The 16,645-nt window shown below is 39.1% G+C and overlaps 1 protein-coding gene across 1 annotated transcript; it reads left to right on the plus strand.

Moving 5' to 3' along the window:
* Positions 1–8,626: 8,626 nt before the first annotated feature.
* HTR2A (5-hydroxytryptamine receptor 2A) lies at positions 8,627–16,326 on the plus strand. The gene is made up of 3 exons (XM_032214323.1): positions 8,627–9,144; positions 11,875–12,075; positions 15,478–16,326. The coding sequence occupies exons 1-3, from the start codon at positions 8,712–8,714 to the stop codon at positions 16,251–16,253; spliced, it is 1,410 nt and encodes a 469-aa protein (XP_032070214.1). The 5' UTR covers positions 8,627–8,711; the 3' UTR covers positions 16,254–16,326.
* Positions 16,327–16,645: the final 319 nt, after the last annotated feature.

A 16,645-nucleotide genomic window follows, 5' to 3' on the forward strand; every position in this document is an offset into this window, starting at 1 on the left:
GATGAAGCTCCTACAACTTCTGAAGGCAAGCTTTCATTGGTTGATTGTTCTCAATTATTATTATAAAATTTAAAACAATTAGTTCCTTTTAATAATTTAAACAATACAGTTAAAAGATGAAGAGAGGTAGACGCAAGCATTTCATATTGACTCATCAGTACCTACATTACATTAACAGTTAAAATTAGCCTCAAATATAAGATCTAGCAAGAACATTAATTAAGCTTATAACGTGTGCAGGAAAGCAACCAACAGCAAATCTTTTAACTGTATTGTTTAAATTATTTTCTTTGACATATTACAAATGTGTCCATATGAGAAACAAAATAATGAGAAGAAAACATTTCTAAAAATTTGTTCAAAATAAGATCTTTTAACACCTTACACATTTTTGTAAGAAAATAGTGGGATATGATCAATCATCTTTTGGGATGCCTATACCTGTTGATGTATGGGCACAGAAAAATATATTCTTTTGCATTACTTCTCACCATTGTACACTGGTTTGGAGGAAACTGCAGGCTCTCTCTTATGAGCAAAGCTAATACGGGGGAGATCTTGCTCTTTTTTCACATTCCAATACTTAAAAAAAAAACAGGGATATTCCCTCAAAACCTTTGTCCAATCCATTGGTCCCTAAGGCCACATTTATACAAAAGATAGGGAAATCTGAGAGATAAACATTTAAAATCTATTGCTTGTCTTAGACCAAACACTAGGATTTTAAAAGCTATATTATATCATTTAGAAATCTCTTTTACTGGAAAGATTATGGGGAGCCTCGTGATTACAATATATGTAGAAAAGGAGGAAACTCACTCTTTCCAAATATAAAAATATTCTCCAAACCAGTTTAAAGATAACTTTGTTCAGTTGTTGAAAAAGTTAGAAGATTTATGACAACATAACACCAAACCATTCTGTTTCAAGGAAGGGGACTGAATGCTGGTTTTGAAAGCTGTGAAACCTGCTAAGCTGAAAACAGCTTGAGGGAGCCATTTTCCTCATCTGGAGTAGGAGGAAGCAGAACTGGCACAATCCACACATCCAGGGCCATAGGTATAACATAGGAAATGGATTGTCATCATCTCACTTTCTTAATAAAACAGAAGACTCTTTTTTTAATTAAAAGTTTTTTTAAAAGTTTTACAAATATAGATGAAACTAATATCATGGAAACATTGCAGAAAAAAAATGCTAAGGTTTGTTTATACCATGATTTGTTTCTAGATTACAAATGATTCTTCATCCCCTTGTATTCTACTTGGATTTTCTATTTTTCTTTTCTTTTTTCTGCAAATATTTATAAAATCTACACACTGTTTATGACATATTTTTCTATTCTTGTTATTGCTGAGGTCCATATTTTTTCTGCCTAGAAATAGGAGGAGAAATAGGGGGGTGGGATGCTTTTTCATCAAATTCAATGTATTCATTTTCAACTTGTGCTATATTTTTATTGATATAAAATATTTAATGTCCACAAATAACTACTTAAAATAATAAAACCAATAACTATAAAACCATAAAATAAAAAAATCAGTGCCCCCATCATTGTGGATTGCCCCACAATCAGCTCCAGATATCCTGGTTCTATCCCAGCCCCTGGTAAAAAACCATGTCTTGATAGCCTTCCAAAAGGCCTGCTGAATCATCGGAGGCAGAACATTCCATAAGGTAGGTGCAGCCATGGAAAAGGCATGCTTCCGAAGTCCCACTAGGTACAAGATTTCAAAGAAGGAGTTTAGAACATACCTACTCTATCTGATATGGTAAGATGGGTGATTACTCTCAGAAAGAGGTGATTCCCTAAATAACTTGGTCCCGTGCCATGTAAGATTTTAAAGCTGATAACCGGAACCTTGAATTGCACCTGAATGGAAACTGGGAGCCAATGCAGTGCACATAGCAAAGGTAGAACATGGGTGAACCTAGGATCACCCAATACTGTGTGCAGTGCTTCATTCTGGATCTGTTGAAGCTTCTGAATTGTCTGCCACCTGTTCCTTGAACATCTAACGTGAGTCCAGACTCCAGATGGATGTCCAAATTGGGCACCAGCTCAGTCCAAGGAATTATCCAAGGCGTCAAGGATGGCAAATCACACTCTAGGGGTCAAAAACTCAAAGGCACTTTGTCTTGCTAGGATTGAGCAAAGCCAGTTTCTCACCATCGAGGCCCTCAGTCTTCTAAGCACTTGGCCAGCATAGCAATAGTATCAGTTGCCTGGACAGGGGCGGGGATCTATAGCTGGGTATCATCAACATTCTGATGATAGTATATCCTATGCTATGGACCGCACCCAATGGTTTCATGTAGATGTTAAAAGAGGAGAGGAAGCAGACATTAACCTCAAGGCACCCCACACTGTGGGGACCTAGTGTTTGACCTCTCCCCACAACACTAGCTGAAACTGGCCATGGAGGAAAAGAAGAGCTACCATAAAACAGTGCCTCCTATTCCCAAACCCCACAAAGAGTCCAGACATATACCATGATATACATGTTTAAAAAGTGCACAGGGTATAAACATGTTTATATGAGCATGTGTGCTTTAAAATAAGAACTTTAGAATTATTGGAGATATAGGAAACATGTTTTGTTTGCCCAAGTGATATCTAAATTATTTTGTATACTAGTTAGACACCAACTAAAATACTATTCAATGCCCTTTGGCATTTGTATAGTGACTCCATTAGTCAACTGAGCATCAACACTCTTCATTTTTCTTCTCCCCTACTTTCTTTGATAGTATATAGTATACTTCTTAAATATACTGTACCCATCAGCCTCTCAAATTGGGAGCCCTGTTTTCTCTCCTTTATGTTCATTGAATATAAAATATGTTTATTTTTAGTAGGTTTAGGTTTAGGTTTATTAGATTTATATGCCGCCCTTCTCCCAAGGACTCAGGGCGGCGTACAACATTAAAAGAAACACATAATACAAAAGTTTTAAAAAATTAAATAGAATATCCCAAACAAACCCAATTAGAATTAACAATAACATTTTTAAAAAATGCAAATTAAAATTAACAATGATCAATAATTTATTTTGTTTTGTTCAGGCCAGGCTGGCTTGCTGGAAAAGCCAACTTTTTAGGGCGTGTCAGAAGGACCGGAGGTCGGGGATTATACGAAGCTCCAAGGGCAGCTCATTCCAGAGGGAAGGCGCTCCCACAGAGAAGGCTAACCCCCTGGGGGTCACTAGCCGACACTGTCTGGCCGACGGCACCCTGAGGAGGCCAACTCTGTGGGATTGCACTGGACGGTGGGAGGCTACCGGTGGCAGTAGGTGGTCTCCCAGGTATCCTGGGCCTAAGCCATGGAGTGCTTTAAAGGTCATAATTAGTACCTTGAATCGCACCCGGAAGACAACGGCAACCAGTGCAGGCCGCCTAAAAGGGTTGTAACATGGGAGCACCTAGGTGCCCCCACAATAACCCGCGCAGCCGCATTCTGGACCAGCTGAAACCTCCGGGTGCTCTTCAAGGGCAGCCCCATGTAGAGAGCGTTACAGTAGTCCAGGCGAGAAAGGACGAGGGCATGAGTAACTGTGTACAGAGCATCCTGATCCAGGAAGGGGCGCAACTGACATACCAGGCGAACCTGGTAAAAGTCACGGCCGTCAGGTGTTCTTCTAAACTAAGCCGTGTATCCAGGAGGACACCCAGATTGTGGGCCCTCTCTGAGGAGGCTAAAATTTCGTCCCCTATAATCAAAGATGGAACAAGATGCACAAATCGGGATGATGGAAACCACAGCCACTCAGTCTTGGAGGGATTGAACTTGAGCCTGTTCCTCCCCATCTAGATCCGCATACCTCCAGGCATCGGGACACCACATTGAGGGCATCGTTTGGGTGGTTTGGGGTAGAGATGAAAAGTTGGGTATCATCAGCATATTGATGATACCGTACCCCAAAACCACGGATGATCTCACCCAGTGGTTTCATATATATGTTAAACAGGATGGGTGAGAGAACCTACCCCTGGGGCACCCCACAAGTGACGCGCCTCGGGGTCGATCCCTGCCCTCCAGTCAGCACAAACTGCAACCGATCCGACAGGTAGGAGAACCACCGTAAAACAGTGCCCCCCAGTCCCAACCCCCCGAGTCGTCGTAGTAGGATACCATGGTCAATGGTATCAAAAGCCGCTGAGAGGTCTAAAAGGACCAGGACAGAGGAGCAACCCCTGTCCCGGGCCCGCCAGAGATCATCGACCAATGTGACCAATGCTGTCTCCGTGCTGAATCCGGGCCTGAAACCCGACTGAAATGGATCTAGGTAGACAGCTTCATCCAGGAATCGGGGAAGCTGACGTGCTACCGCCCTCTCAACAACCTTCGCTACAAATCGAAGGTTGGAGACCGGACAATAGTTGGCTAAAGAAACTGGGTCCAGGGAAGGCTTCTTAAGGAGGGGCCTCACCACCGCCTCCTTCAAGGTGGTGGGAAAGAATCCCTCACTCAACGAAGCGTTGGTAATCGCCTGGAGCCAGCCTCATGTCACCTCCCGGGAAGTCGAGACTAACCAAGAGGGACACGGGCCCAGCACACAAGTGGCAGCACTGAGTCTCCCCATAATCCTGTCCATGCCCTTGGGGGTCACAGGGTCAAACTCATCCCAGATGGTCTTCACAAGATTCATCCCTGTTGACTCGCCCAAATCTGCCCAGTCAGAGTCCAAGCCTGTCCAGATCTGAGTGATTTTATCCTGCAGATACTGAACAAATTCTTCAGCCCTACCCTGCAAGGGGTCTTTCCCAGTTCCTTGGTTAAGTAAGGAGCGGGTCACCCTAAACAGGGCAGCTGGACAGTTATCTGTGGACACGATAAGATGTTGCCATTTTGCCGCTTTTATCGCCACTAAGTAGGATTTAATATGAATTCTTACTAGTTTCGATCAGATTCGGACTGACTGGCCCTCCAACCACTCTCTAGGTGTCTTTTCCGGCGTTTAATCTCCTGGAGCTCCTCGGTAAACCAGGGAGCTACCCGGGATCAACGCTGGGTCAGAGGCCGCAAAGGCACAACACGATCCAAAGCCCCAGTGGCCGCCCTATCCCAGGCTTCCACTAGGGCTTCGGTCGAGTTGTGAGCAAGGGATTCTGGAAAAATCCCAAGCTCCATCAGGAACCTTTCAGGGTCCATCAGGCACCTGGGGCAGAACCATCTAGTCGGTTCCATCTCCCTGCGGTGAGGGATAGTAGTATGGAAGTCAAGCCTGATGAGGAAATGATCCGACCATGACAAGGGTTGGATAGAAATATCCCCTAAATCTAGATCATTTATCCACTGCCCAGAGACAAAAATCAGGTCAAGCGTGTGTCCCCCATTATGGGAGGGGTCTTGAATTAACTGAGTTAGGTCCATAGCCATCATGGAAGCCATGAACTCCCAAGCTGACTCAGATGTCTCGCCAATGGAAGGCAGATTGAAATCCCCCAGGATCATAAGCCTGGGGAAATCAACTGCCAATCCAGCTAACACATTTAGCAGCTCCAGCAGGGCTGATGAAACGTAGCAGGGAGACAGGTATGTAACAAAAAGGCCCACCTGAACTCCAAGGCCCCATTTCACAAAAAGGGACTCACACCCGCCTATCTGAGGAACAGTGACCTCCTGAGGTCCGAGACTTTCCCTAATAACCACCGCCACCCCCCCACCTCTGCCCTGGGCTCTCGACTGGTGAAATGCCCAGAAGCCTGGTGGGCATAATTCTCTAAGGGGAACACCCCCCTCATGGCCCAACCAGGTCTCCGTAATACATGCCAGGCCCACTCTACCCTCTTGTATGAGGTCGTAAATGAGTGGAGCCTTATGTACCACAGACCTGGCGTTAAGCAACACCAGCCGGAGACCAGGGTCTTGTAATCCTGAGCACCCAGGGGTGTGAGAAGGGTGATGAGGGTTGGAACGTGCGATCGCTCTTAAACAGCGAACCCGCGTCCCCCAAACATAATTTGGCCCTCGGCCCCCACCATATCTGCCTCTCCCACAAACAGCAGAGATGGTGAACTCCCCCCCCAATGGAATGGCTTAATGTCTCCCACAGAATCCCAACCCTTCCCAGCACTCCCGACCCACGCCCATTAGTTAGCTCTGGCCTGTGCCCTGGCAGACTCCCCCCCAAGCCTGTCTGAGCCATCCGTATCAACCCCCCCGCCCCCCCCCTTAAAATTTGATTTAGAAACCCCTGTAAAAAACCCCTAAGAAGTCTCTTCTTCGCATGCCACCTCTCGGGATCCCAAGATCCGTCATTAAGGAAGCGTCTTGATAGACAAGAAGGCCATCCCCGGGAAAGGGGGAGTTCCCGAAGGGAATAAAGTTCTGTTGCAATATAGCATAGAGGAGAGTGTGGCATCAACCAAACGGGATGACATCATGGGGAGTAAACATATCATAGATGCTATTTTAATTTTACTGATATATAGACTAGACCTAGACAATCTAATTAATGTGCTCCAGTATGCCAGTACTATATAAATTTGCTTTAATCTTGTAGTTAATCTCAACTTTGCTTCATTAACAAGTCTGATGTGTGATGCTGAAGAGCAACTTAAAATACAGTGATTGGTGGATTACATTGTCAGTAGGAAAATGTCTACCAATTTTTGTCCTTGATGGGGGAAGAGGCGAGTTCATATATCTAGAGTGGTGGATTTAGCAATTCAACAAAACCTGATTGCAGAGGGGCCAATAAAATAATAGAGTCTCCTCTGTTTTACTCATAAGACTTTACCTCACTGGTTTACTCTTAACACCTGACCAAAGGTGTGGGATGATGGAGTTTGCACTCAAGGAACAGAAGTTCCTGTTTGACATACAGTTTTCTCAATACACATAGCTGATCAGCATCTGATTCACCAAGAATGGGCATGACCAGTGATGGTGATCACTCTAATCTATGTATTAAATAATGTACTGCATAATGAGTTTGTCCAATCATAACATATGGGTAGCTGAGCACCCTTCTAATCAGCCTCACATACACATAAAAATGGCTAGTAGACAAGGGACTCAGTGTTATCAACAGCAGTAAACTACTGGTTATAATTTTTACCCACATAGCTAGATCCTAATGGATAGAGTTCTGAGTCCTATGGGCAGCTGCTGTCAGTTGGGTCTTCTTTTCCTACATGTGATGACACAAGTAAAAAAATATACAATGCCAAGCCAGTCATTTGGGAATTTGAAGTCTGCATGCACCATCCACACAATGACACTTTTTGAAAGCAGCTGAGAGATGCTGGGGAAGATCCCCCAACTTCACCACCACGTCATTAACTTCAGACACACCACAGATCCTACATGTTTTGCCAACAACAAGGCTTCTGTTGATTTGGAGACAGTGGAAAACAGCACTTCATAGAAAATAAATGTTATGGTAGCTGCCCTTAGATACATCCCAGTTAGGAGAGGAAGGCTGTGTCATGCACAGGTGTCCTTCAAGAAGGGTTAGCTAGGCAATTTCAAGCTGAAGTTTTATGGTTGTTTAGAGGTGTTCAGACAATTGCTTTCTATATGCTTTTTTTCAAGCAGGCCGAGTTAGTTGTTTGTAATCCAAAAAGCATTCAAAGACAATTTCTTTTCTTGAACAGATTACTTTCTATACCATCAAAATTACATTGCCGCTCCCAATTAACACTATTAACAGTGTAATATTCAACTTTAAATTTAGAGCTAGGATGTGATCAATTTATTGAAAGGAATAATCTGATGTTTGCCCATTATATGCAATTCCTAGCTTCTTCTTTTTCATACAAGAACCTACTTTATTACAGGCTGCTGTTATCAACAGCTGTTCTGCAGGATATCCTGTGGGGAATTTTTTTTTTTAAGTATGAATGCCTCACATTGATACATATAAAACTGCAACATGTTAAAAAAAATCCAGCTCTGTTCTGTTTATTCTCCTTCTGCCTTTGCCGTTTATGTAACGTCAAAAGTAATGAGACGTCTTATAAAGAAACAGGACAAAAAGGAATTCACTTCTATTTTTGCTAGAAAATATTTTGAACCTCCTTCAGAAATTTCTTTCTCCGGGCATTATAATTTTTTGCCGATGATTATCCAGAGATTATTCTTCCAACATAATTCTCCTTAAGAACAAAAAGAACAGAGGGAAGTACAGTATAAGTGGAGCAGCTGTAAAGGACAAAGAAGGAAACAGTGTTATTGTAAGAGGGCAGCTGAGGAGTCTGCAAAATGCATTTGATTCATGCAAACTGGAACTAAAGAATATTATGCCAGCACAAACAATGAAGGGTAAAATATATCAAGGCACAGCATTAATTTAATAGAGGGGATTTTTCAAATACATTGTAAGTGTTTTTCTTATAGCATTTTTCAGAATGATAACATTAAATAAATATGGTATTTAATAACTTCCATGATAGGACAAAATAATAATTATAACTAATTATTTCAATATTTTTAAATTGTCAGTTACATGATTAAAATGTTTTTGGGGAAGATCACTAGGACTAAAAACATTGGAGAAGGATGAATTGCTTTTTCTTTTCCTTAACCTTTTGAAATTGACTGTAATTGTTCAGCAAGACTCATTGTATATAATAATATCAAATTATATATGAATTATCATCTGAATGACTGTTAGTTTTCTTTCTAAAATTTTATTTCATTTTTGGCACTAATAACCAATATAGAGCTTGATGGTAATACAGCTGCAATTTTCATTTTTAATGATATGTACTCACCAGTTTCAGAATTTTTAGAAATGGATATTTTTTCTGAAGAATGGTCTATGAACCTAATAGCACATTCCTTACTAGAATTAAGCCAAGCTAGAAAATTCAACAGAAGTGTACTTACATCTGAAGAAATTAACAAGTCTTGTTTATGCAATGTGACTGCAGACTTTGATCATACAACAAACTGTCCTTGTGAAGGGAACCTGACTACATCATTATTTCCTATTCTTCATGAGAAAAACTGGCCTGCTCTTTTAACTATTATTGTGATTATTATAACCATTTTTGGAAATATTCTAGTCATCTTGGCTGTCTCACTAGAAAAGAAGTTGCACAATGCCACAAATTATTTCCTGATGTCACTTGCAATAACTGATATGCTCTTGGGTTTTCTTGTCATGCCGATATCAATGCTAACTATATTATATGGTGAGTATCATTAACAGCCTTTAAAACTCAATATACCTTAATTAATGAATATGCATATTACAAGTTACTTTAATGTAACTATAGACTCAATGAAAAGAGGCTTTCTAAAAAAATAGAATTTTGAACTAGATGATGTGGATGTCTGAAATCTTAATGCTGCATGATGCTTTCATTGTTTCTCAAATAATAGAGCATTGTTGACTACAAAACTCCTCCTTCAGTCCTCATTCTGTCCTCACAGTTGTCTGAGAATTCTAGGAGTTGTAGCTCCAATGTATCCAAAAAGTATTAGATTGCCAAATATTTGCACAATTTGATGGCTGGTACTTAAAAAAAAATGAAATATTTTTATTGAACTTAAAGATCACTAAGTACATCACTGTATATTTTAAACATGTGCAAGATCTGTTGCATTTACTATTCAGATTTCATAGTTCAAAAAATCAGACTGCAAAATCATTAAATTTTAGATTAGACTAGTAATGGGGCTAAGAACCACATCTCATCATTATATGGGGAATCATACTTTAGGAGAAAAAAAATTGAAGATAAGAATATCCACATAGTTAGGAATTAAAATAAATGACTGTTTTATATTTATACAGCTAACTCTAACAAATTAATGGAATTAGGTGTATCATTATGAAACTGTTTGTATACAGGTGCGTGTGACACCATTTTCAATGTTATCACTACTTTGAATAGCCTGATAAAAAGTCATGCAAGTTTTAAAAGATCATTGCCTAACTATGATTCATTTGCCAGAGTTCCTCAGTAATTAAAGGATAAGAAAGTAACCTTGATACACAAGCATTATAAATCCAGATGCTTGAGGCAGAATGTAGTGGCGAGGGTGATATCTGTAAGGCTGCATATGGCTTAGGAACTACTTTTAGTTTGTTTGATTGAATGTTTATTAACTGCCCATCTCAGTGAATGACTCTGGGTGGCTTACATATTTAATATTTGAGGGAATGCATTGTGCAGGATCGGATGTCTGAGGCTTAAATTCCAAAGAAGAGCAGCCCTCAATGCCTATGGCTGGGAGAGATATCCTATGTGAGGTCGTTCAGGGTTTTTGAATAGGAAGAATGGCATATAAATAAAGTAGAAACTAAAGTAGAAAGTATTAATAATAGTTAACGGAATAACAGAAAACTGATCTTGCATTTGTAGATTAATTTGGAATATTTCACACTGTCCAAATGAATTTTTATTTTCTGAAACAACACAGTGTTTGAGATCATTATGCTATCTATGCATATAGATCATTATGCTATCATTATGCATAGAGATCATTATGCTCTTGAAGTTAAAGTTCTCTAGACAAAATTACAGATTTCTATAATATGCTTCAGGGATAAGTGAGAGAGAAGTTTTTAAGAATGCTATGGACATTCATTTGTGTGAAAGATGGCCGTAGTGCTGCAACATTCATAATTTTGGGACTGGGTCATAAGTACTTGGGGGGGAGGTTAGGTCGTAACTTCAAATGGTTGCTAAGTGAGCTGTCATAATTTGGGGATTACCTGTAAAGTGGTGCTGAATGACACCACTACATAGACAATAGTACTGAGAAGGAGTTTTTGAAACTGGATATCCGGAATAAGGAATCAATGCTTTGGACCCTCTAGTCAGCTGTTTGCACAGCAAACCACACCTGTGTTACATGACAATATCTCTAATAATAGATAGCCAAAACACTTATCTGGATACCTTTGTACATCACTTTAAAATTTAAAGTAAGTTTTGGTGCTTGCATTTACTAAACACTGCATTTACAAATCAAATACAGTATAGGGTTTAAAGATTTAAATGCGCATTAATGTCTTTCATGTGAGTTCTCAGCCAACAAGGTGGTTACAACTACATACAAAAGGAAATGTAGATTCACATCTACTAAATAGATTGCTAACATCAGGACAAGTTTTCCTCATACATTTATCTGTAAATACATTAAACAGTCAAGGGAACACATTTTCAACACATTGCAATAAAAGCTGCAACCTACTGGATGTGAAGATATTCTAGATATTTTTAATCTCAAGTTTGAACAGTTTTTAAAATGGGATGTTTGTAATTTGTCTACTTTTTCTGGTCTCTTTTTCTGGTCTACAACAGTACTGTATATTTTAATAAATTAAAATTTAATTTGAATGGAATATATCATGGTAGGGGAATGGCTGCAATAATGGCACAATAGAAAAAGAAGCCCTAGGAATTTATCATCAGAAATATTCATTGGACTGGTACTGCTGTTGTCGCTTCCAATTTTATCTTTCTTTAATGACAGTTTCACTAGACTACCTTGAAAGCTGAAAACAGAGAAATTAGAAATTATATAAATACAATTACAATTAGTTTAAATGTGACTTTAACACTGGATAGGGTTTGATGTGCCCCCCCTCCCAGATTTAAGGAGGTTTTGGTACAAACTGTATAATTTCAAAGAAGTCCAAAAATGGGAGGGGGGAGTACAAAGGCAATTGTATCATTAAACCTTAACAGATCTGCTACCATATCAGCCACAGTAAAATCTAGAAAACTCTGCTGGCTTCAGAATTGGATATGGGAGCCTCCAAGAACCTGAAAGATATGGACTGACCACTTTTAAAAATCTGTAGATGGATGAGGTAAAATATAACAATAGAAAATACATTTCATATCAGTGAAATATAGATATAGATTTCCAACTGCTGTACAATTAATAAGCACTCTCCTTGGTTACAGAATATAGATGGCCACTGCCCAGGAACCTCTGTGCTGTGTGGATTTATTTTGATGTGCTTTTCTCCACTGCCTCCATCATGCATCTCTGTGCCATATCTCTGGATCGCTATATTGCCATTCAAAATCCCATTCATCACAGCCGGTTTAACTCCAGAACAAAGGCCTTGGCAAAAATTGCTCTTGTTTGGACAGTATCAATAAGTGAGTTATTCAATCTTTGGGTTATATTATCATCACAGATTTTTACTTTCAGTAAAATTATATGTGCATCCTTTCCCAATCTCTCTCTAAAGCTATGCATTTTCCCCTGGGGTCTTTTGATGTCTTTGATGCCATATTTTCTATTGCATTTTATGGCTTTTTATTACTATTAATCCAATTTGGGCAATCAAAAATGTTTTCAACTCCATGCCACCCCAAGATAATTCAATTTGAACTAAATTGTCAATCTTTTACACTGACACACCACACCCCCCATTTAGTTTAAAAGCTCATGTGCTGCTACTGCTTTTTTAATTCAAATTAAGTTTTCCCTTCAAACTACACTTGCTCATAAAGTGAAATGCAAATCTAAATAGATACAAAACAATTTAACAGAAAAGTGCATTGTAAATTTACTACAGCTCAGTAGCTTTATTATCCCAAGAACTCTTCACATGAAACAACACTTCTCAACAGTAGTAAGTACTGCATGGGACAATGGTTGGAAAGACCAATTCCCTGATCAGTTCAATCAGTTAACATTTGGGAGTTTTATTGCTTTCTGCTGTAAGTACTGTATATGGTTAATCATAACCATCAATGAAGGGAAAAATGTATTTTTTAGTTAGCATGTCCTTTCGGAAGGAGACAAGGAGACACACATACACACAAGAATATATATATATATATATATATATATATATATATATATATATATATATATATATATATATATATAAATAAATAATTTGGGTCTTTTGACAATATGTTGGCGATGTTTCGATGAGGTCACACTCGTCATCTTCAGGTGATGCATTTGGCTTCGTGCTTGTGTGAGCAAAGCGTGATCGGAGCTGCCATTTGCCTATAAATATAGGTGTGTGTGCGTGGAATGTTGGCTTTGTTGCTTTAAACAGATTGGTTGGCTGTGTTAAACGGATTGGTTGGCATGTGGAGTTTGTTGGTGTGTGTGTCTGTTTTGTGGGAGGTTTCTGTTTCGGCTCTCCAGAGGGCTAGTTGTTTGGATTTGTCCCAGAGTGCTGGATGGATTTTGTTGCTGAGTTTGAGGTAAAGAGTGAGTAGGTCCCTGTTGGTTTGGTCTAGTAGGAATCTTTTCCTATGGAGTTCATTTCTGATTAGGGCTAATTCAGTTCTTTTCAGGATCCTTTCGGTGGCTGAGGTTTTTGAATGGAATTTTAGTTGGAAGCATGTGGGGATCACGTTTTTGTCTTGGCAGTTGTTCAGGAATGTGAGGTCACATAAGATGGTGGCTCTTTGGACATTGAATTTTTCGTAGGTCCTGGTCAGCAGGAAGATTTCCTCCCCGTAGAGGTAGGATATTTGTTTTCATAGATTTTCACGGGTATAGGTATGCAGGTCTTGGCATATTCGGGTCTTTTCCTGTGTAAGATGTTTCAACGAGGTCACACTGGTCATCTTCAGGCTGGTGCCTTTGGCTTCATGCTGGTGTGAGCAAAGCGTGATCGGAGCTGCCATTTTTCTATAAATATAGGTGGGGTGTGTGGAATGTTGGCTTTGTTGCTTTAAATAGATTGGTTAGCTGAGTTGTCACATCTTGATTGGTTGATGGAATTGATGTTTGGCGAGGGTGATTGGTGATGATGTCCTGTGTTGTTCTGGGTCCTGTGTCGGTTTTTGTGGCTGGGACTCATTTATTGACTATGGCTGGTTTCCAGATGTCTGATAGGCGGGAGGTATCATCACATTTATTCATATTGTGTGGGTGTTTCTCTATTTCGATAGCTTCCATAATTATTCTTTTGTTGAAGTGTTCAGTTTTGGAGAGTAATTTGGTACGTTCAAAATCAATTTCATGTCCTGTTGCTTTAAGATGCTGGAAAAGGGAGGAAATATTTTCTTCTTTTCTGACTGCATTCTTGTGTTCCGCGATGTGTGCTGAAGATGACGAGTGTGACCTCGTCAAAATGATGCCAAGATACTGTCAATCTTACACGGGAAAAGACCCGAATACGTCAAGACCTGCGTATATGTATATGTGTATGTATATATATGTGTGTGTGTGTGTGTGTGTGTATACATACATACATACATACATGCATATATATATATATATACACATATACATACACACACACACACACACACAATGCATAAAAATAAAATATGCTGCAAAACCAAAATAGCCCAAAAGAGTAGGCATTGATCATTCACAGCAGACATCATTAATAGTGGATGAAATATGTATGGCTTGAGCATACAGTATTGAAGGACAGTTTTGTTCTGTTTTTGCTGGAGGGAGTGTTAAAAGAAAGTCTTAAATGTTAAAAAGAAAGTAAAGAATACAATAAACATTTTTTAAAATGCACTTACCGCACTCCAGTGATAGTAATTTTTATGTAATCAAAATAGAACAATCTCAATAGAGTTTACTGATGGGGAAATATTATTTTCCTCTTCCCATTGATCTCAACTGCTTTAAATCACTGGGGAAGGAGGGGATGCTTTGTCTCAAAGTGTATATATGCTGGCAAACATATATGTGAGGTTCCCAAGGTACACCAGCATCATTTCTGTGTACTGTGTGAGAATGCACTAGGACAACAATATAGCACAGGTAGCCCTTGCTTAATGAAAGTAAATGTGACTAGCAGTTTCATTCCTGAGCAGAGTGTTTGGAAAGCACAATGTCATATGCCTGAATCAATTTACAATGGCAATTTACAGTCAGTGTCCCAGAATTATGGGACCACTGTTTCTCCCCATCAGCTTCCCCATTTATTTTACTTGTAGGAAAGCAACTGACCATGGGATGTCATGACCATCATAATTGTGAACTGGTTACTAAGCAGCCAACTCATGATCATACAAATTTGGAGATGCTGCATTGGCTGCAACTACAAGGAACGGTTATAGTTTCACCCCATTCAGCAGCATATAACTTTAAATGGTTGCTGAATGAATGGTCAGATTGAGTGCTGCCTGTATTATTACTAAACCTGCCAAACAGGAAAATCTTGATTGTGGTTTTTCCCCCCAATAAAAGCTAATGAACTACTGTAATAAACATTCACATTTCTGAATTGAAATTCTAACATATAAAATTGGTGTTGCTGGCGATGTTTGAATTCAGCAATTTGTTCAAGTGGTTTTCCAATTTGTCCTTGTAGAGTTTACACAGTGCTTGTAGCTACTATCAAAGCCAAAACCTTTAACTTGTATTTGTAAGATGGTACTTTTAGTTTCTACTGAATAGCTGTGCAAACTTTAAGGAAGCAAATTCACGCTCTGCAGTGATGGTCTGATCTTTATGTGCAAGAATGTTATTGGGAATGAGTGGGCACCCATTGTGGTACATCACAGAATGACATATTTTTAAAAGTGAAAATAATTATACTTATTTTTTTTTAACTAAACATATAGGTATTTCAATGCCAGTTCTTATATTTGGATTCCATGATAATTCTAAAGTTTTCAAGAATGGAAGCTGTTTTCTTGTGGAAGAGAAGTTTGTTTTAATTGGTTCTTTTGTAGCATTTTTTATTCCACTTGTTATCATGGTGATCACCTATTTTTTAACTATAAAATCTCTTCAGAAAGAAGCCACATCATGCATGAATGATCTTGATTCAAAACCTGGCTCATTCAGGTTTTTTCCTCAAAGTTCTCTTTCTTTGGATAAGCAGTTTACGCACTCTCTGAACAAAGAATCAGGAACTTTTAAAAGGAGAAAGATGCAATCAATAAGTAATGAACAGAAAGCATCCAAGGTACTTGGCATTGTCTTTTTCCTGTTTGTGGTAATGTGGTGTCCTTTTTTCATCACAAATGTGATGATAGCTTTTTGCAAGGAGGCGTGTTACAAAGATGTAATTGAGGATCTGCTTAACATTTTTGTTTGGATTGGCTACCTTTCTTCAGCAGTCAACCCACTTATATATACATTATTCAGTAAAACCTACCGATCCGCTTTTGTACGTTACCTCCAATGTCATTACAAAGAGAAAAAGAAACCTATGCAGTCGTTCTTAGTGAACACTATTCCTACTGTTGTGTACAACTCACATCAGTTAACACAAATGAAATGTTTAAGAAAGGAATCTAAGTTGATGGCTACAGGGACATCTGAAATACATGATCTGGATGAAACCTTAAAGAGCAAAGTCAGCAACATGAATGAAAAAGTTAGCTGCTTGTGATTCTGGCACAAGACCATTTTCCTTAACTCTGTATATTCTGCAAGCTGGAGAAAGCTGACCTGGAAAAATAGTATGCAACTTTGCTGGAAATTTGCAAGACAATGCTTCACTATCAAAGAAATGTCTCTCACTTTTTTCAATGCTGGAAATAGGAGTGTGAATGCAGCTACTCCTATGTATGACTCATTAAAGTCACTCATTGCAATTTCCAGGACTATGTAGCACTCACTTAATGACAGTAACTGAGATGGAATTTCTGTTGCTACGCAACATGGTTGTAAAGTGTAATGTCATGTAACATTAGATTTGGAAAATGAGAGCAGTACAATGTAATTTTTTGATTTAACTATACCAAAATACATTTTATATCAAACTAATTAAAAGAAAACATA

Source organism: Thamnophis elegans, chromosome 3 (genome assembly GCF_009769535.1).
Source record: "Thamnophis elegans isolate rThaEle1 chromosome 3, rThaEle1.pri, whole genome shotgun sequence".
In the NCBI taxonomy this organism is placed as follows: Eukaryota; Metazoa; Chordata; class Lepidosauria; order Squamata; family Colubridae; genus Thamnophis; species Thamnophis elegans.